The sequence below is a fragment of the Rutidosis leptorrhynchoides genome, chromosome 4 (assembly GCF_046630445.1).
Source record: "Rutidosis leptorrhynchoides isolate AG116_Rl617_1_P2 chromosome 4, CSIRO_AGI_Rlap_v1, whole genome shotgun sequence".
Taxonomy (NCBI): domain Eukaryota; kingdom Viridiplantae; phylum Streptophyta; class Magnoliopsida; order Asterales; family Asteraceae; genus Rutidosis; species Rutidosis leptorrhynchoides.
The window spans coordinates 422,160,468-422,184,087 of NC_092336.1; the positions used below are offsets into that span (position 1 = coordinate 422,160,468).

A 23,620-nucleotide genomic window follows, 5' to 3' on the forward strand; every position below is an offset into this window, starting at 1 on the left:
ATCATTGTTTTCGTCCATTGTTTGTAGGACGATCAAAGCGAACCCTTACAATTTCAATCATTGTTGTTTGTATGTTCCATCGGATTTTTATGATATATATATATATATATATATATATATATATATATATATATATATATATATATATATATATATATATATATATATATATAGTGGTAGGATCAAGAGGGAAGTAACCATTCGGGGAGAAGGGGGAAGCAAAAACTTTTTTTTTTTCGTTTTTTGAAAAAACTTTGTTCACGAACATTATAGATGAGATGAAAATATGAACATTTAGTAGAGACACTTTGTGATAAATGTTTTTATATTGGTGGAAAAACGCTCGAAGAAGTAATATATAACAATTATCGTGTTTTTCGAGCGTATTTTGAGGTTTTAGCTATTGGGGTTTAGATATTAGGGTTTATAGGGTTTAGATATTAGGGTTTAGAAATTTAGGGTTTAGGGTTTAGATTTAGGGTTTAGATTTAGGATTTAGATTGAGTTTTTAACACGAACGGTTTAGAGTTTAGGGTTTAGGGTTTAGGGTTTAGGGTTTGGTGTTTTGGGTTTATTCCATAAACCCAAAACACCAAACCCTAAACCCTAAACCCTAAACTCTAAATCGGGCTAAATTTTACTTCACAAAACATGAAAAAGAAAAAACGTTCATATTCTTCAAGAACAATATTATCTTGAATGTTATTTTTGTCGATCGTTTTCCCGCCTAAATAATAACATTCATCACGAAGTGTCTCTTCTAAATGTTAATATTTTCGTGTGATCTTGATGCGGGGAAAAAAAAATTTCAAAAAAAACGAAAAAAAAAAAATTTTTTGCTTCCCCCCGCTTCCGCCCGATTGGTTACTTCCCCATTATTTTCGCCGAAAAAAAAAAAGATATATGTATAATATAATATAATAATTAATAATTTAAATTAACATCTCAATAACACCTTCAGCTTATAAAATCATCATAAATTGTGGTTTGCATTTAGCCATTTAGAAGTTAGAACCTAACTGTTGAACCCACCTGAGAAAATATACTATTACTATTTACTATTCGATCAAAAAAAAAGGTGTTATACTCATATGGACACTTTCTTTCTCACATTATTCGATCATCCAAGATAAATTGTGGTAGTGTGGGTAACTGATACCCATGCCATGTATGGCCATGCCATGTAGGACATGGGCCATGTCATTAAAAAAGTGGAAAACCAAGATAGTTGAAGAATAGGGCATGCCCATGTGACCACGTCAATCCAATAGAACACACCCCAGGTGAATAGTCCATGTTAGTGCAAGAGCCCCATGTCATGTTATGGCAGTTTCATTAAAAGCACTAATAATCATTTCTCTCCCTCATGCACCGTCTTTTGTGTTTTTGGTTAAAGGGAGGAGCGTTAGCGAAGGAAGGAGGAAAGTAGATGAGCTTTAGCGATGATGATAACAACTAGGTAGCGACGATGACGATAAAGGGAGAGCCAATATCCAAAAGTGACAATGCCATGAAGTCCTTTGATTACATATGCTTCTCATTTTCTCGACTTAGCTCCATTTATTTCATTTAGCTCCAAACTCACCATCATAACTTCTTAATCAATAAGTATCAATACTAAAACAAATAAATACTGATAATGATGATTTTGTAATAAATTCGGGTTTAAACGAGAAGATATCGCCATCTAAAATATAGAGTATAATTTTTTGCGATATCTCATACCGACCCCCTAGTTTGTAAATATTGCTTCTTGATACATGTATAATTATCTATTTGCTAATAGAAACGTTATGTTGTACAAGGCACTAACTGTTATTAAACGTTATTATATTTCACATTGATAATTTGAGTTGATTATGAGAAATTATATGTATAAATACATTTCCTGTCTGTTTATCATAATTATAAAAAATTTCAAATGAAAAATGATAATAGAACTCCAAAGTTCAATCCTTACAGGCTTACACTACCCCAAACCTTAAGTATCATACAAGTCACCATCTTTAGATTGGTCAAGTCAAAACAAGTTTAAGTTGAATTACGGGCGGACTAGATCCAAACAAAATGGACGAGTGTAAATTGACTTTGTTTTCAGTCTCCTCGTTACATCCAACGTAAGGTTTTGCTGCGGTCCTATCAGATCCATGAATACACCACATGTAATACAAGCGTATTTCAGAAACGTTAAGATCTGTTGTCAAGACATATTTACCTCATTATACAGTTTCAGGTAAACTTTTGTGTACCAACCACATCAGACGAATTTCAGGTAAACTTTTGTACACAGCAGCACAGCCCATTGCTGATCCATTTGCAGTGTATAAAGTGTAGGATGAAACACACATGGAATCAATGTTTCAAAAGAGTGCACCCCATTTATATCACCTGTAATCTCATCTCACACACAAACATATGTAGTATTCTCATATCATATACAGTATTTAGTATTTATATTTTATATTTATATTTAAATTTAAATATTAACAGAACTATGAATAAGATTTAAGTGCATAAAACCACAACAGATTAAAACTGTGTATCTCCATTGTTTGACTATTATATCACTGCGAGAACGATCAGACAACTTCCAGTTGTTGAGTTCAAACAACTGCTCTAATATTACGCACGATATGTCGATATGGAGATAATAAGAACAATCAATTATATGGTAAAACCAACAACTGAACAAATAAAATACTCAAGGTGCCGCATAATGGATACCCTAGTTATTATATTCTAAATTCAAAGCAATACATCAATACAAACAAAGTCTGACGATCGCATGCAAATTGCTTACAAAATCCAATGAGCCGCTGGTCTTGCAGTTTCAACGTGATTCCCAGTCCTTGATCTTTTTTCCTTTAGGTTTTGCTATCGGAGCATTCATACCCGCCATTTTTGTGTTGTACTTTGACCGAAGTGTATCGTTGTATGTCCACCTGCAGAACATTAAAGAGCATGTTAAAGGAGATTTGAAAAAAAATTATGTTTTCATATATATACTTTTCTAGTAAAAGGGGCCGGAAATCAAGACACGTAATAATACACGAACTAGTGATTAACATGAAAACATGATGACTGGGTGACACACTTTATGTGGGCTCAATCCAGAGATTAATCTTCAAGCTCTTTTAGAACCTTATATTAACTTATAACTCAATGTATCAGTTGTTCATTGTCTTCATTTTATTGATATCGTACTACATTAACTTCTAGATACTATAAACTTTAGTTACATGTCAGAAAGTGATATCAATAGACAAGCAAAAAAAACGCAAATAGACGTCAGGCAACCAGACATAAAAACATTTATTTGATAGCAATTAAAACAGTAAAACCACACTGATTTGTAGCTGCAAACAATTAAACTTGGTAGCTATTAAAAGTTCATTGTCTAATGTCTATGAAGGAATCTAAATAGGAATCTAGGTACAAACTGTACAAATTTTCATGTAAAGATCTGCAAGTGGCAAAAGGCTAGACAGAGAGAGAAACTTAACAACTGATCAGAACATAACAACTCAGCATACCATTAGTAGTTAGAAATTACTGAGTAGTTTCTTTTAATAAGTAATTAGTTATTAAAACTTTTATATGAGTTGTCTCATGTCATCGAAAACTGTTGCTTACGTTGTCGAGAATTGCTTGCTTTAACGAAGAAAACATTTGCAATGAACACGAAATTGACATTACGTCTTCAAGCAAAAAACAGTTAAAAGAAGAGCAACTGAGATAAGACAGGACTATACTTGCAAAAGATTTGTTTAGGAAACTATTGCTAAGCCCAATGTTGTAAACACGACATCTTTAAATAGATTTTAGGTTCAATATGTAAATTATTTTATGTTGACCAATCAGTGACAAAAAGCTAGACAAGAGAACTTACTAAACTGGTTAAACAGAGTAATAACTTAGCCTACCATTTCATTGATATGTTAAACAGACGAGGTTTAGGGAGCTTGTTACTTTTGGAGAAGGGACGCCGGCAGAGAGAACTAGGGTAGAAGAAAGATATAAAGAAGCTAAAAGAGAAGCAAAGAAGGCTGTAGCAATTGCAAAAGACAAAGCATATGAAGATCTATATAGGAAACTAGACTCTAAAGAGGGAGCTAATGACATATATAGGATAGCTAAAGCTAGGGAGTGAAGAAGTAGAGACTTGGTTAACGTCAAATTTATCAAGGATGAAGCGGGTCAAAGTATAGTGAGAGAAGACCTTATTAGGAAAAGATGGGAAGAGTATTTTGCATCCCTTTTCGGTAGGGAAAGACCCGAGCGGAACGGGGAACTCCACGAGGTTCGTGAGTATCAAAACAACTGTTTCTGCACGAGGATTAACCAGGAGGAAGTTAGATCGTCCCTACGAAAGATGGGGAGAAACAAGGCAGTAGGACCAGACCAAATTCCGATTGAGGCGTGGAAGTGCCTTGGAGACGATGGGGTTAGATGGTTGACAAACCTTTTCAACACGACGTTTAAAAGCGCAAAGATGCCTATGGAATGGAGACTAAGTGAGGTTATTCCCATTTATAAGAACAAGGGAGATGCGCAAATATGTAGTAATTACAGAGGCATAAAATTACTTAGTCATACTTGAAGCTTTGGGAGAGAGTGATTGAGACGAGGCTCCGACGCGAGACAAAGGTTTCAGAGAACCAATTCGGTTTCATGCCAGGACGCTCGTCGATGGAGGCGATTCACATCGTTAGAAGCCTTATGGAGAAGTATAGGAAAAAACAAAAGAACCTACACATGGCATTCCTTGACTTGGAAAAGGCCTATGACTGTGTCCCGCGTGAACTGATTTGGAAGACTCTTAATGTTAGGGGTGTCCCAAGTAGATATATAAGAACTATTAGAGATATGTACGAGGGGGCGAAGACTCGTGTACGTACGACGGTAGGTAACACTGAGTTTTTCCCTGTAGAGGTAGGTTTACATCAGGGATCGGCCCTTAGCCCATATCTTTTCGCTTTGATCCTAGATGAACCGACTCAAAGAATTCAAGAAAACATCTCATGGTGCCTAATATTCGCCGAAGATATTGTATTAGTTTCGGATTCCCAGGATGAGCTTAACAGAAGGCTAGAGCTATGGAGGATCGCCCTAGAATCAAATGGCCTACGGATTAGCAGACTTAAATCTGAGTACCTTAGATGTGATTTCAAGACGAGCGAAGAGGAACAAGAGGATACAGTGGATGTCCGGATTGGGGATCAAATTTTACCTCCACAAGAGTCCTTTTAGATATTTAGGCTCGATGCTCCACAAAACAGGAAGGATAGATGAGGACGTGACGCACCGTATACGAGTAGGATGGTTGAAGTGGAGGGCAGCAAAAGGCGTGTTGTGCGACAAGAAGGTACCCCTTAAATTGAAAGGGAAATTCTTCAAGGTGGCTATCAGACCAGCCATGTTATACGGATCAGAGTGTTGGCCAATGACGAAAGCCCAGGAGAGGAGGATGGAGGTGGCAGAAATGAGGATGCTTAGGTGGACGTGTGGTAAGACCATGCTAGATATGATACCAAATGTAGTTTTTAGGGAGAACCTGGAAGTTGGGAACATAACCAACAAGCTGAGGGAAGGACGACTTAGATGGTTTGGGCATGTTATGAGGCGCCCACTTTTAGCCCCGGTTAGGAGAGTCGAGACCCTCGTTGTTAGGGGCGTAAGGAGAAGGGGTAGACCCAAACGTAGGTTGGAGGATAGATGGAAGCTTGACATGAAAGAGCTTCTACTGACGGAGGAAATGACTTCTGATAGGAGCCTGTGGAGGAGTAGAATTAGAACTATTAAGTTTGTTTTTTTTTTTTTTTTTTTTTTTTTTTAATGTGTAATATATATTTATTTTACAACCATATATAGATAACTATTTTTTTTTTTCCCCGTCGTATTTATAGGTTATTCGATGGTCTGTTTATGTATCTAGGTATATGTTTTCGTACCTATGTTAACATGTATACGTTTATATGCCTCTGTACCTATGTACCTATGTGTGTGTTTTTAGATTATATAAGTACATGTGTATATGTTTGTATCCGTGTATGTATGCATGTATATGTATCTAGGTGTATGTATGTGTGTATATGTTTGTATCCGTATATGTATGTATGTATATGTATCTAGGTGTATGTATGTATGTATGTATGTATATATTTGTATCTAAGTGTATATATGTATGTTTGTATATATACCTACGTTTGTATCTATATGTATACATGTTTAGGTATAAGTATTGATATATGCTTATGTGTGTGTGGGGGTATACATATATATATGTGGGGTGTGTTAGTGTGTATGTGTAAATGTTTTTCTTTTTTTTTTCTTTTTTTTTTTTTTCCTCATATCTCTATGCATTATATTATTCAAGCTATCTGTCATATTGATGTGCATCACTACTATATTAGTCTTCTTTTATGGCTACCTCGTATGGTTGCATCTCCCTAGGCGCACATAACTCTTACAGGTACATATGTCAGCATTATTTCGTTTGGATGAGCAGTTCTGGCCGGAGGTCCTTTAGGAAGCAATCTCTTGGTTCTCGAGTAGAGGGAGGGACGATCTTATCCAGTCGCGGGTTCTATACCCGCAAGTGGAGTAGGGATTTCCTTCTAGTCTAGAGTACGAGGAATGATTGTCTACACTCCACCTCCCCCATACCTTACATTCGTGGGATTGGGTATTGTTGTTGTTGTTGTTTTCACTAAGAGATTACCAGTACAAAACAACACTATAAAATGAGTTGCGCAACATAACTAAAGTTTGAGCATTAACCATATAAAAAAGTATTTGCACATCAAATGCAAAACTTCAACATCAAAAAAATGACTGGCGCATCATAACTAAAGTTGATTTTAAGTAATGAATAGTTCAGTAAGTGACTAAGACTGAATAACAAATGCTAAAAACATACAATGTACAAAAGGATAATGTACTTACGGATTATTCCAGTCAGTTGTATCTTCATTAACAAGGTGCGTCCATTTCGTCCTTCCACTTCGACCAAAGTGCTTAACTTGCATAACCTTAGGTAAAATCGTCTTATCCATCTTATCCTCTCCAGTCGGTGCAGAGAAATCACGTCCAAAAATACCATCAGAACCAACTGTTGCAGCAGCATCATCAGGATCATCCTGAAAGAACGCACCCTTATGATAATATTTCTGCATGAACCTCCATTTTTGTTTCGGTGCACCGGCAGGCTTCGGATTCCTCCTCTCCCACTCTCTTCTTTCTTCTTCAGTCATATTCCTAACTCTCTCAATCTCCTCTCGTTCCTTCACCATTGCATCACGATCTTCTCGATCCCGTTTAATCCTCGCAATCTCACGAACCTTCCACGCTTCATACTCTTCAGCTTCATTCAACTCATCGTCTGTTTCCACATCAGCAATATTAGCTTCCGCTTCAATATTCTTCTGAATCTCCATATCTTCACGAATCTTCTCAACAATTATTTGCTTCGTTTCCACCTTCCTTTCCTGCACTCTTCTCTTCACCGACTCCTCAATCGCACGTTCTTCAGCTTCAATCTTCACACGTTCAGCAATCGTATCTCGTTCCGTTCTCGGTACAAAAACCGGCTTCACCATCGCCATTCCCATCTGCTCTTCCTCCGAATCCGTTTCATACTCAGACGATTCCTCTTCTTCCTCCTCTTCATCTTCATCCTCTTCCTCCGGAATCATTGCTGCTTCTTCTTGCTCCCTCTGCAACAACTTTTCCCTAATTCTCTTCCTCTTTTCATCCAATGCATCCTCATCATCTTCCTCAAAATCCAACCGTTCCTGTCTCCTCTGCTCTTCTTCTTCGGTCGAAATAATCTCCGCTTGCCGAATTCTTCGATGATCAGCTCTTACCTCTTCCTTATCATCCAACCTATTCTCCGCTAACCTTCGCAGCCTAGGATCGTCTCGTTTCACTATAGTATTATCATCATCCCTGCTAGGAAACGCTTTTTCCAATGCAGCTGATCTCGACATTCGAATATTATCGCCTTCTTCATCGCCATCATCGGCCCACTCAGGAGCTTTACCAGGCCAATATCTTTTGACTTTCGTTTGCCCTATTTTACCTTTAAGTTTATCCCTAATTGCAATAACAGTATCACTAACACCAGCTGTTACCGACATCGTAACAGAAACAAATTAACCACAAACAAACCCTAGTTTTTCCAATCCTGCAAAAAAAAAAAAAAATTCAAAAGCGAATCGTAACACGCATATGTTTAGGAAAATATGCTCTATATTTGAAATTAACAAACAAAAGTAACTGAAATAACATAAATAATTAAAGTACTTACGATTTCAAGTATGAGAATTTGCTTATAACCCGAAAAAGATCGTAATTTCGTGGTTACAGTCGATATGCAGAGGTAAACCATTCGATTTCAAGCCCTAGATTACGGAGTATTCCTGTAGTCGGTTTTACTCCTTTAGGCCCTCTGTATATAGAAAATTTAAGACAAAATTACGCCAATCGTCCCTGTAATTTACCCTATTTTACACGTATAGTCCCTAAACTTTTAAGTTTTTATTCGTAGTCCCTTAAATTGTATAATTTTTCAATTATAGTGTCTCCGTCGGTTGGCCGTCTAATTTTTCCGTTATCTATGTCATGTGATGTGCTAAACATGTGAGGATATTTTAGTCTTTTTATCATTTATTCAAGTAACTCATCTTTTACATTGATTTACCCTTTATCCACTTATGTTGCTTCTCCTAATCAATTATCATACTTTCATCTTCATCTCAAATTTAATATAACCCTCAATTAATCTCAAAGTTCATAAACTCATAATTTAGTCTATACTTATATCATCATCAAGATCTATAACTCATTTTCTCACTTTCTCCAAATTTCATCAAATAACACAAACATAGGTTACGAATTCAGTTTCTTTAAATAAATAAAAAGACGAAAAATAACTATTGAAATCAGAGAGTGTACAAATTAAAACTCTCTTGAACATTTCAGAGTTTTTACAAATTTCATCAACACTCCTAAAATTATAATCAAAACACTTTAAATTCACGAAATAAAAATGCAACACAAACCTTTAAACCATCTCAAGCTACGGTAGTTGTTTGAGCGACTGCGACTGAGATGGCAACTCCGGCGGTGAAATATATGGTGGCCGGAGATGTCACCAGAGGCCGAATCTGGCTAGATCTGCGGCTGAAATGGAACTTACAAAAATCAATTTTGCGAAGGAAAGTGAGTTAATTTCATTCTTTGAAGATGACAGAATCAATTTTGTGTGCAACCACCAAGATGATGATGATGGTTACTCGTCACCGGAATAAACTAGATCAAACTACGATATAGATGATACATGCAGCTTCCATCGCTAACAGTGGTTGTGAATCAGACTGACGGTGGTTGTCATATTTACAAGTTCTTTCCTTATTCCGACTTATTCTTCAATCTAAAACCCGTACTCTCAACGCAATGATTTTGTCGAGTGTTAATATCGGCAAAAAATTCACGTTTTTACCTCGATATTAAGGCCCAAAAATAATAAAGTTCCAAACTTTATCGCCAAAATAATCGCTTTGTCGGTTAATTTTGTAGATTTAGTAATTACAAAGGCAATGCGAAAAGAATCAAGTGAAACGGAGCTAAAACGAAGATTTTAGAGCGAAAACGGTGAAAGACAAGTTACGACCCCGGAAACCAAGTTGCGATCCCGAGAACAGGCAAGACGATCCACTCAAAACAGCAAACCAATCCAGACACCGGCCTGCCACACCGGCTTGCCAATGTGGCGCCGGCTTGCCAGATCACCAGACACCGGGCACATGAAACGGGCTAGGCAACCGGATTGCCAGGCACCGGCCACCCACGTCGGCCAATGGCGCCGGCTTTCCAGCAGTTTTCCAGACAAAACTATTCTATTTAAGGACCATTTGGCATCCGATTTTCACATACCTCTTCACTCTCTCTCTCTCACTACAATACACTTTCTCACACTATAAGCTTTCAAGGCCTTCCCACCTCCGAGCAAGAAAATTAAGTACCCGGAGGGAACGCCGAAGATTGTACTAGGAGCGATCTAGAGGATGTCGGCACTTGTAATGGTCCAGATCTCATCTATAAACGGTGAAAGCCTTCCTTAATTTAATAAACTTACTTTGTTATTTTAAGTTGTTTTCATCTTGCATGCTTGAGTATCTGTTACAAATGTTTATTATACGTTAAATATCTTATCTGAAACTTATACTATTGTTATTCTGAAACCTTATCGGGTTTAGAACTCTAATTTACGGAGCACCCTTTCCATTTACTCACGTGGCTATAACCTAGTGTTAGGACCTGATCAATCCTAAGATACAAGGTAAGTAGTTATATGTGTTTAACATCACAATAGGGAAATAGTACCTCCGTACGGATAATCACTTATTCGTCAAAGAAGAGCTGCCCACCTAGGTTGTGATTAGAGTAGGTAACGTAGAGTTCAGTGAACATTGGCTTACTCAAAAGCATGGTTCGCGTCAGAAGCAATGTTCTAGAGACATTGTAAGATGATCCGAAGTTGAGTAAAAGAGACCTTTAACCCAATTAGCAGTACCTTAGGATATCTAAGATTGCAAATCTGTTAATGTTAAGCATAGCTTAGTATTAAGTGGAGAAGCATTACGGTAGTTAAACTAACTAGGATTAAGAAAAGCTGAGACTTTCCTTTAGGGATATACCACTTTATTCATGTACCTAGGATTCCATCCTCAAGGTCATTTAAACCCTTTAAGGTTAACGTTGGGAGTAGGGATATCCGTTTTACCCAGAATCTTTAAAGCCTAAACTCTTAGTGACAAATTGATTAGGTTCTTAACCCGATTGATTGAGGTTTAGTGTTCATTATAGGAAGTTAAACTCTTTTAACAACTTTTCGTTAGTATCATACTCAACATAACTATCCCTCTATCTTTATAATTTCATACTACCTTAGTTAAGTTTATTATATCACCACTTGTCATTAGGGTTGACTTTCAAGGCACTTTTATCCCATATTACTGAGCAAACATACAAAATATACGAACATAAGTTATACTTACCACTTACTCGTTTAAAGGAAGACAAGTAGGTGAAATATAGTTAGGAAACCCCAGCTAAATATAAATAATAAAACCGCTACTCCCTTTTGGTAACTAATTCTGATGTCTTGCGACCTACGACATCGCATAAATAAAATTGTCCATTTTGGTCATATCAAGTGTCCAATAACATGTTGATATTCTTCTCACCCAAACCACTACAAGAGCCCAAATGACTACGATCGTTGTTATCAATCCACTTTTCATTCAAAATACCCGAACCAACATCAATATCTCCATTGACTTTTGAAAGTAACCCGGGCTTAAACTACCAACGTAATCTTTCTCGACATTTACTCTACCAAAAATAGGGGACCCGAAACAGAACGTAACACGAATTGAAAGTTAGCCTAAAACTCATCCACATTTTCTTCCACATTGTGTATGACAACTATATTGACACATGAAGTGTTGTGAAAGTGTGTGCTTGTGCTTACTTTGTTTCAACCTTTTAATTTATATTATCTAATTTACTTTTCACTTTTAACACCCTAATGAGCAACAAAACTCGATCAAGGTAGTATAGTAATAAGTAAGTTAGGCATTGTCCCAAAAGATTACGGAAGTGGATATGAGTTGTAATTTAAATCTAACTCTTTGGAAAGAATTAGAATTATTATATTATTATATTATAATATAATCATTATAATATCATTAGGAAAGAAATAATAAGGATTAATTTTATATTATATTTTTTTATAAGACTATCTCACGAAAGATATAACTATTATTGATTTAAATGCAAATATAATTAAAAGAATTGATTATTCGGACTTTTGAGTCATCGGAGATTATTTTAATTAAGAAGTTTCATAACTTATATTGACAAGAAATAACAATTAAAGACCGGTTGTTAATTAATTATCAATTAATCAAATATTAGGATTTAATCTTTGCTTACTTGTGATGAGGCAAACCTATTAACTAAGTGGGCATACAAAGTTAACATCCCGATTTTATAGAATTCATATAATTACATAATAAATATCAAATAGGTTTTGTGATCAGAACTCAAATAATATTCAACAAGGCTAGCAACTAGATAAGCTAATAAACCTAATCAGACTAACATTAGTGACATGCTAGTATCAAACTTAACCATATTCTCATGCAATTGGACATACAAACTCATAGAAACAAGGGTTCTTTGATTAAACCTAATAAATTAATTCTCACTACTATTACCCCAATTATTATTTATCCATTAATTACTTCTATAATCATCCACTAAATTATATGCAATTTAAACACGTATTCCAATGTGGCTAATCTTCATGTAATTTAAATCAAACAAATAATTAACTCAGGATTAATGATGTGTTAACCTCAGATTTTTCTCAGTTTCGTCCAAATAACCACTATGAATGTTTAGTTCATAGTTGAAGACGAATTAAAAACAACTGTAGATACATGATGTGCAAAAGTGTGCAGTGCTTAATTTGCCTTTCAAACTTTTAAATTTATATAACCTTTATTATTACACTTTTAACACTCTATCGAGCAACAAAACCCGATCAGAGGTAGTATTTTAGGTTATCGTCCCAAAAGAGCGTAGATGCGTTATAAGTTGTTTTATTGGATAGTTTAATTCTTATTAAAGAATTAAAGATATATTTTTATGTCTTTTATGGGATAGATTCTTATCTCTTAGGAAAGAGATGATTTAAGATAAACAAAATAAAGTAAGAAAGTAAAAGATTCAAATTAAACAATTATAAATAAAAGCAGCTACATGAACAAATAACTCATACGATAATCATATTAAGCAAGTTTCATAACTTATATTAACACAAATCAAGATAACAATCATAGACCAATTATTATCCCTAAGCAGGTTAAGACAAGTGTTGCATATCATTCAATAGGTAGGACTTAAAACATATACTAGACATGTGCTGTGCATGACTAATATCTCAATTCTTAGCATTCAATTCAATTACATGATACATATCAACCTTATGATGCAGATCAATATGCAAATAGACTGACAAATTATATAAGCTATTAAACATCAAGTAGATCAACTCAAGTTACTAGCTGAAAGTCAATTACTACTTAGTTTTCATGTAATCATTAATTAAACACATCTAAACAGAGGATCTTCGACTAAGCCTAACAATATCAAACTCTATTATTGATAGTGCTCCAAATGAACATATATTTAGGCACAATATCCTTCCAATATGTAAAGCTTTTAGTTGTAATTGTTCTATTTTTATGTAATATTCGTTTAAATAAATAAGTGCGAAGACAAAAGAAGAAAACGAAGATTTGAAGACACAAATGACCAAAAAGCTAAAAAGTATAAAGTACAATCCAAGTGGTTCAAATTATTGATGAGAAACGTCTAAAAAATTACAAGAGTACAAGTCGCGGAACGCAAAGTACAAGATATCTCCGCGTACGAAAGGACGTTCGAAAATCCGGAACCGAGACATAAATCGAGCATCAAAGCGCGAGTCAACCGTCCTAAAATTACGAGTTAACTATGCAAAAGAATATAATATAATATATATATAATTAATATAAATTATATATATTATATATATATATTTTATAAATATGTCGATAAGCTAAAAAACAAAAAATATGTGAGCTGGATCTGACGGCCATGCGATCGCATAGGAAATAGGCATAAAATTCATGCGAGTGCATGACCCCATGCGAGTGCATGAGATTTGCACTAAAACCCCATGCACTCGCATGAGCATCAGAATCAGGAATTATGCCTATAAAAGCCAGGCTTATGCACGAGTAAAAAAGGACACTCTCTTTTCATTTTCTTTCCTCTGATCAAGATTTATATATTTATATTTATAATATTAAGTTTAAATTAAGTTTAATAATAATTGGGTTAATGTAAGAAATGTTTTAAGGTTTTGTAAGTCGAAATTCTGTCCGTGTAACGCTACGCGATTAATCACCACTGTAAGCTATGTTCTTCCTTTTTAAATTAATGTCTCGTAACTAAGTTATTATTATGCTTATTTGAGCCGAAGTAATCGTGATGTTGGGCTAAATATTAAGACGGGGTTATTGAATTCTGTACCATAATTAAGGTTTGGACAAAAGACCGACACTTGTGGGCATTAGACTATGGACTATTAATAGATGGGGGGTATTGTCTAATTGAGTAACAACTCATTGGAGTCTGTCGAACCTATCTTCAAATTAATTAACTTAATAATTAATAATGATTATGGTTGTCCTATTTAGTGACATTCATACGGAATCTATTATAATCATTTAATTAATTATTCGGGTTGGGTAGATTATTCAAACTGATCAAGTGGGTAAATTAATATTCATATCTAATCAAAACAAGGGTAGATTACATACAGTGACAACTGGTATAATTGTTGACAGAAGTGATAACTGCGTCACAGTTTAAATCCTTAATTAGTTGGACTATTTGACTTCGGGTATAAGGGTAATTTGACGATGACACTCGCAATTTATATTTATGACCGACGGACTATTATGGACAAAAACTAGATAGACGTATCAAATAAAGCAGGACAAAGGACAATTAACCCAAGAGTAATAAATTAAAATCAAAACGTCAAACATCATGATTACGGAAGTTTAAATAAGCATAATACTTTTATTTCATATTTCATCGTACTTTTATTTTCTGTCATTTCATTTAACGCACTTTTAATTATCGCAACTTTAAATATTGTTATTTATGTTACGCACTTTAATTATTGTCATTTATCTTTACGCTTTATTTAAAATCGACAAACCGGTCATTAAACGATAAAACCCCCCCCCTTTTATAATAATATTACTATATATAATTATATATATTTTATATAAATATAGTTGTTAAAAATATAGCGTTAAACTCAGCCGTCTCCCTGTGGAACGAACCGAACTTACTAAAAAACTACACTACTGTACGATTAGGTACACTGCCTATAAGTGTTGTAGCAAGGTTTAGGTATATCCACTCTATAAATAAATAAATAACTTGTGTAAAATTGTATCGTATTTAATAGTATTTAGCAATAAAAATATAACTATTTCGTATACACCTCTGCTTTAACATCAAGTTTTTGGCGCCGCTGCCGAGGACCCAGCGAAACGCTATATTTTTACGCTATATTTTAGTAAAATTATATCTTTGTAAAAATATATTATCTCTTATTTCATAAAAATATTTTGTATTTATAATAAGTAAAAAATAAAAAATAAAAAAAATTATAAAAAGAAAAAATATATATATATTTTTAAAGATTTTATATATAATATTAACAAGTACTTTTATTTTTAGATTTAAAATATAAGTTTGTTTTAAATTATATAAATATTTTTTAATATTTTGAAAATTGAAAAAAATCAAATAAAAAAAATTAAAATTAAATTTGGGCCGAAACTGGTACCAGCCCGAATCAATTCTGGAAAATTGGGCCATGCGATCGCATGAGCCCAACACAATAAACTCATGCGGTCGCATGAGGGGTGCTGACAGGAAACCTAGGAGCATTTATTACGTGTTTAGGGTTTAATTTTATAATTATTATTATTAGGGTTTTTATTTAATAATATTTAGTTTTAGTTTTTAAATTTGTATTTTAAGTTTTAGTATTTATTATTTACTTATATTGATTAATATTTTTATATAATAATAATATAAAAATAATATTTTTATATAAATTTTATTTTTAGTTTATATCTTTTATTAATTGTACCTTTTTAGTCGTATCATTTGTAATTAGTTTTAAGTGTAATTTTTGCCGTAGTTATTTTTATTTCTAGATTTTTAGGCTTTGCCGTAAAATTCCTTAAGTAATTTTTCTTTAGACTAAGATTTAGGTGCTTTAGAATTTTGCGACGCCATTTTAAAATTTTAGTACTTTTTAAGTTATTGCCGTTTTGGATATAGAATTCCTTCTAAGCTTTAATACCTTTAGACGTAACTTTTAATATTTAGTTTTTAGACTTTTATTTTTCGACGCTTAATTTTTCGACCTTTTATTTTTCGACGTTTTTCGACGCACTCTTTTTCTTTCTTATTTCTCGACGCTCTAGTTTTTAGGACATAGATTTTTATTTCAAAATTTTGACGAAAAATTATTTTAAGCGGTTAAATTGATAGACATCCAAAATTTTCTGGTTCGTAGTAATAGTTGGATTTGTTAGTGACGAGTTGTGGGCTTCCGATTTAAAGGGTCCTGGCTACCTGCTGCATCTATTGGCTATTCGAAACGTGGGCAAAATCAGAAAAGTCTATTAATTTGATAGTTTATATAATTTTTTATCTTTTATAACTTATAGGACATTCAGTGAATGCACCGAGCAAAACGTTCACCACCTTTCATATGTTCACCACCTGTAACTCGATCAAGACATCTAGCCAATATTGTCGCCGTTGATTTTTCTTTAGAATCGTCATCTAGTCAAACAAGTACTCCAACTCAAATTTCCGATAATCCATTTTTTGAACCCGACTTCACAATTAAGAACCCGGAGGATATTCAAGGACAATTCCAAGATCCTGGACCACTAATCATTCCTCCTGAACTACAAACTATTAAATCAGAATCCTCTAGTGATTCGTATTCAACAAATTCAAAAATGGAAGTAACTGAACCTCTAAGTATGGAAGACCGAATGAGAGCCACACGCACTGGCCAAGGTCACGCCATTATTAAGCCAGATATTAATGCGCCAGATTATGAAATCAAAGGACAAATCCTACACATGGTAACTAATCAATGCCAATATAGTGGTACGCCAAAAGAAGATTCAAACGAACATCTTCGAACCTTTAATAGGATCTGTACTCTATTCAAAATCAGAGAAGTTGAGGATGAACAGATCTATCTCATGTTATTTCCCTGGACTCTAAAGGGAGAAGCCAAAGATTGGTTAGAATCGTTACCTGAAGGGGCGATTGACACATGGGATGTCTTAGTTGAAAATTTTCTTAAACAATTCTTTTCGGCATCTAAAGCCGTGAGACTTCAAGGAGAAATTGTTACGTTCACACAAAAGCCAAATAAAACTCTATATGAGGCGTGGACAAGATTCGGAAAGTTGTTGAGAGGATGTCCTCAACACGGTTTAGATACTTATCAAATAGTACAAATATTCTACCAAGGATGCGACATTGCTACACGAAAAGACATCGACATAACAGCTGGTGGTTCCATTATGAAAAAAACCGCAACCGAAGCTCACAAAATCATTGATAACACAGCCTCCCACTCACATGAGTGGCACCAAGAAAAAGATATCTTTCGATCATCTAAAGCGGCTAGAGCCGATTCTAGCCATGACTTTGATTCCATTTCCACAAAAATAGATGCTTTTGAGAGACGAATGGAAAAGATGAATAAAGATATTCACGCAATACGTATCAGTTGTGAGCAATGCGGTGGACCACACTTAATGAAAGATTGTCACATTGAATAAACCATGGAACAACGAGAGAATGTTTCCTACATGGACCAAAGGCCGGGAAATAATTATCAAAATAATTATCAACCGCCAAGGCCAAACTTCAATTGAAATCAAAACATTCTTTACAATCCAAATGGACCCAACAATAACTCGTATAACCAACAAGGTCCGAATAACCAACCAACTCAAAATAACACTTTCAATCAACAAAGACCTGGCTTGTATAAACCACCACAACATACCGAAGAGAAAAAGCCAAATCTAGAAGAAATGATGGCAAAGCTAATGGAGTCTCAAACACAATTTATTACATCTCAAACACAAACAAATGAAAGGTTTGATCAGTCATTAAGAACTCAACAAGCTTCCATTTTGAATCTAGAAAAACACGTAGGAAATCTTGCTAGCATGATGAGTGAGAGGGAACAAGGAAAGCTACCGAGTAATACTGATGTAAATCCTCGGAATGAGAATGTTAATATGGTGTCAACGAATTCTGAAAAACTAACACCAGAAGATGGGAAGATTTTAGATGTGAGTAACAATGAAGAAGTTACAACACCACCAACACCCGAGTATGTAAAGCCAGTGGTGGCACCATACAGACCACCCATCCCGTTTCCAAGAAAAGAAGTTGAGTATGAGCAAGTAATAGGTAATAAAGTTTGTGATACCTTTGGAAAGAAGAAGAAGAATAAGAATGTACAAGAAACAAAAACCGTAAAGATAAACCCGGTGAAGACAGTTCCACCAAAACCTCCACCCAGGTTGGGTGATCCGGGTGAATTTATTGTTCCTTGTCTATTTAGTGATTGTGTCATGTATGATGCACTAGCAGATTTAGGTGCAAGTGTGAGTGTTATGCCTCTTTCATTATATAAGAGATTAGGAGTAGGTGAGTTAAGTCCAACGAAAATGAGTGTTCGACTCTTTGATCAAACCATCAAGCACCCAGTTGGAACTGCTGACGACCTACCCGTTCAAGTAGGTAATTTAACATTTTTAGTCGAATTTATTGTCATTGACATAGAAGAGGACCCAAACATTCCTCTAATTTTAGGTCGACCATTCTTAGCATCTACCGGGGCGTTATTTGATGTAAGAGAGGGAAGAATGACACTTAGTGATGGTGAAAAATCGATCACCTTTGTAAGTCAAAAGTCTAAATCTCCACCAACCAAAACCGTTGAACCAACAAAAACGATCAATGAGAAGCATATTGTTTTATCAACTCCAACGTTAGTGCTTAACAATAATAAAACGCCTAAGTGTGGGGAAGATGAAGTAACACCTAATGATGACCTAATAACAAAGAACCCCGTTGTTGATACAAAATTAAATGATCCCGTTATTAACAGTTCAATGAAGAAACTTATTAAACGGATTCGCGATGCTAGAACCAAGGGGAACTTTAAGTTATATAACCAGTTAGTATCCAATATTTTGCCTAAAGAAAAGGCCAAACTAGTTGAATTTGTAGATATTACACAGGAATCTGACCAATGGCTTAAAGCAAAAGTCACAGATATGCAAGTTGATTATGGTCTAAAAGAAATTGACGATGAAGTTAATCACAAATTCGACACCACAACTACCTAAGTGTGGGGAGATTCAGATATTCTAAAAAGAAAATGCTGTCTAGAGTTAGTTATTCTGTTCTCGTGTAGTTCCGAGAATGGAATCCGATTGGTGTTTTTCACTAGCAGACACTAAAGAACTAGTTTTCTCCTCCCATTCTGAATTTTTGTTTTGTAGGTTTTGTATATGCATTTTTAAATTTAATTTTTGTGTGATTTTAAAAAAAACAAAAATTACTTTATTTCATTAAGTTTAAAAAAATGATTTCTAAAATTCATCGTAAGTTAAAGACTAGGTCATGAAACCGAAATTGCTTTACCTGAGGGCGGGGCGACAAATTTTGTTATCATTATTTTTAATATTATTGATCTAAAGTATACCAAAAAATTAAAAAACCCCAAAAATCTTTGCTTTTAAAACAATCGTTTTAAAAACGACAAATTTTAAATTTTGTCGAGGGACGGACTAGGTAAACATACCGAAACTACCTAAAGTAAAAGGAAACTAAATTTTAAAAAATTATTCATTTAAATTGTTTTAATAAATAAAGGTTTTTATAAATATATATATATATATATATATATATATATATATATATATATATATATATATATATATATATATATATATATATATATATATATATTATATATATGTTTGTAGTTTATCTTATGTACAAAACAGGGTAAAACAGCACACTTGTAAAGATTAAGTTCAGCAAAAGCTACTAATTTTGACGATAAGACGCAAAACATATGTGAAATTACAACAAAATGAATGAACGATGAGGCGCGCCATCTATCATTCGACGACCTTAGTAATTACAAACTCGGTATTTTTAATCACTTTTCTACACTAATCACCCTTATGAATTTATAATTATAGTCTGATTTCATGCAAATGAGGGCATTGCATGTTCTCAAGTGTGGGGAAGGGTTATAAATTCTCTCGGGTTTATACTTAGTTTAATTGCCAAATTTTGTGAAAATTTGAAAAAATTTCAACTAAATGAATTCAAAATCATGTTTATACATATTTATGAACGATAAAACTAGGTGTTAATGCCGAAATTATTGTTACCTCGGAGAGAACATAAATGGAGAAATAACCCAAAACGTTAGAATTCATTTAAAATGGAATAAAGGAGAATAAAAAGGCAAAGAAATAAAATAAAAAGCTAAGTGTGGGAAGAATTTACCAAGTTCTTCAAAACATATATCACATATTTGTACAAGATTATTGCAGGTACTTTTGCTTTGGACGATTTTAATCAGTTTTACCTAATTTACTGTAATATATTTGAAAGAATAGATGGATCTACACAATGAATCATTTCCATCATTAAAAGGAAGTAAAGTCTTCCGAAGAAGACATGCACTTCTTGATTTAGGTCAGGAAGTTGTCGTTCAGACCAGCTGTAGGTTGACGAAAAATCTAGAAAAGTCATCTCTAAAATCAGCAGAAAATCCACGGACCTCAGCATCAAACAGGGTCACCAAGTGGTCAGACTTATCCTAACCATGAGAGGATCTGTCTCGTAAAATGGGGAGGGCGCCGTGCAAATTAGCTTGATAATACTAATGAATCAGATCCCCAGAAAGGATAATCTCCTTAAAGATAAAAAATTAGCTTTTAAGCCTGATATTACTCAATCCTTGAGATTGACCTTAAACATTGAGAATTACAAACTCATGGAATTCGATGATATCTAAACTCGAGCTTGAACAAGAAAATATTTTGATCAAAATAAAACCGATTTGTTTTCTGAAAACCCATTTTCAATGCGTTCATTACCATTGAACGTAAAATCCTAGGAATTCACCTAGAATTCATTAGGTCACCTGAATCAAATCGGGTGTCAACCGTAAGAACGGTGGTTGCATAGCATGGTCAAAGACAGGACCTTGTGCCAGACTGAAAAACTATAGGGTGATCTTTACTATTGCTCCTACAAAGGATAGTAATTGCATCCGACACGTTTTAGACCATAATCAAAAGCATGTCACGGGACATTGCCTTAACAGTTGCTTGTTCAACGCTTTCCTTTACAACCGGGCGGTAGTTTACCAAAAGGTAATATACGGAGCAAGTATACTGGACATGTTGCTTTCCTAATACAAGGTTAGCAAGTGGGTGACACAACCGCAAGTTTTGAGCTAAAATTTTCAAATCTGAAACCCACCAAACCCACAAAAATAATTTGCAAACACCGGTGAAGGGTTATTCCTGAAAACTTATCTAGGGTAAAAGCTAGATTAAATTTTCAAAAGATCAAATGTTTTCATAAAGATCCAATTTCCTAAAAGAATCTAAATTTTCATAGTCATGTGGGACTGTAAACCACATCGTTACTATCATTGTTTATACCGCTATATCAAAATTACTGATGTATAAAGTGTGAGAATAAAAAGTGATTCAGGTGAAGTGTGATTTAATTTCAAGTTCTATATTGCTTGAGGACAAGCAACGCTCAAGTGTGGGGATATTTGATAGTGCTCCAAATGAACATATATTTAGGCACAATATCCTTCCAATATGTAAAGCTTTTAGTTGTAATTGTTCTATTTTTATGTAATATTCGTTTAAATAAATAAGTGCGAAGACAAAAGAAGTAAACGACGATTTGAAGACGCAAATGACCAAAAAGTTAAAAAGTACAAAGTACAATCCAAGTGGTTCAAATTATTGATGAGAAACGTCTAAAAAATTACAAGAGTACAAGTCGCGGAACGCAAAGTACAAGATATCTCCGCGTACGAAAGGACGTTCGAAAATCCGGAACCGAGACATAAATCGAGCATCAAAGCGCGAGTCAACAGTCCTAAAATTACGAGTCAACTATGCACAAGAATATAATATAATATATATAATTATTATAAATTATATATATTATATATATATTTAATAAATATGTCAACAAGCTAGAAAACAAAAAATATGTGAGCTGGATCTGACGGCCATGCGATCGCATGGGAAATAGGCATAAAATTCATGCGAGTGCATGACCCCATGCGAGTGCATGAGATTTGCACTAAAACCCCATGCACTCGCATGAGCATCAGAATAAGGAATTATGCCTATAAGAGCCAGGCTTATGCACGAGTAAAAAAGGACACTCTTTTTTCATTTTCTTTCCTCTGATCAAGATTTATATATTTATATTTATAATATTAAGTTTAAATTAAGTTTAATAATAATTGGGTTAATGTAAGAAATGTTTTAAGGTTTTGTAAGTCGAAATTATGTCCGTGTAACGCTACGCGATTAATCACCACTGTAAGCTATGTTCTTCCTTTTTAAATTAATGTCTCATAACTAAGTTATTATTAGGCTTATTTGAGCCGAAGTAGTCGTGATGTTGGGCTAAATATTAAGACGGGGTTATTGGATTTTGTACCATCATTAAGATTTGGAGAAAAGACCGACACTTGTGGGCATTAGACTATGGACTATTAATAGATGGGGGGTATTGTCTAATTGAGTAACAACTCATTGGAGTCTGTCGAACCTATCTTCAAATTAATTAACTTAATAATTAATAATGATTATGGTTGTCCTATTTAGTGACATTCATACGGAATCTATTATAATCATTTAATTAATTATTCTGGTTGGGTAATTGATTATTTAAACTGATCAAGTGGGTAAATTAATATTCATATCTAATCAAAACAAGGGTGCATTACATACAGTGACAACTGGTGTAATTGTTGACAGAAGTGATAACTGCGTCACAGTTTAAATCCTTAATTAGTTGGACTATTTGACTTCGGGTATAAGGGTAATTTGATGAGGACACTCGCAATTTATATTTATGACCGATGGACTATTATGGACAAAAACCAGATAGACGTATCAAATAAAGTAGGACAAAGGACAATTAACCCAAGAGTAATAAATTAAAATCAAAACGTCAAACATCATGATTACGGAAGTTTAAATAAGCATAATACTTTTATTTCATATTTCATCGTACTTTTATTTTCTGTCATTTCATTTAACGCACTTTTAATTATCGCAACTTTAAATATTTTTATTTATGTTACGCACTTTAATTATTGTCATTTATCTTTACGCTTTATTTAAAATCGATAAACCGGTCATTAAACGGTAAAACCCCCTTTTATAATAATATTACTATATATAATTATATATATTTTATATAAATATAGTTGTTAAAAATATAGCGTTAAACTCAGCCGTCTCCCTGTGGAACGAACCGGACTTACTAAAAAACTACACTACTGTACGATTAGGTACACTGCCTATAAGTGTTGTAGCAAGGTTTAGGTATATCCACTCTATAAATAAATAAATAACTTGTGTAAAATTGTATCGTATTTAATAGTATTTAGCAATAAAAATATAACTATTTCGTATACACCTCTGCTTTAACATCAATTATACAAGTGTAATTCCAATTAAAAAAGTTTATCATTATTATGCTGTTTAACTTAGTTGCATGCAATTCAATTTAACAAGTTTGATGGACTAGATCTAAACAAGTAGCATGAATCGGATAATAGATCATTGGA

General features: G+C 34.1%; 1 protein-coding gene across 1 annotated transcript; it reads right to left on the reverse strand.

Moving 5' to 3' along the window:
- Positions 1–2,527: 2,527 nt before the first annotated feature.
- Positions 2,528–8,179, reverse strand: LOC139844227 (uncharacterized). The gene is made up of 2 exons (XM_071834446.1): positions 6,946–8,179; positions 2,528–2,942 (listed from the first exon to the last, which is right to left on the reverse strand). The coding sequence occupies exons 1-2, from the start codon at positions 8,136–8,138 to the stop codon at positions 2,831–2,833; spliced, it is 1,305 nt and encodes a 434-aa protein (XP_071690547.1). The 5' UTR covers positions 8,139–8,179; the 3' UTR covers positions 2,528–2,830.
- Between the last annotated feature and the right edge of the window lie 15,441 nt (positions 8,180–23,620).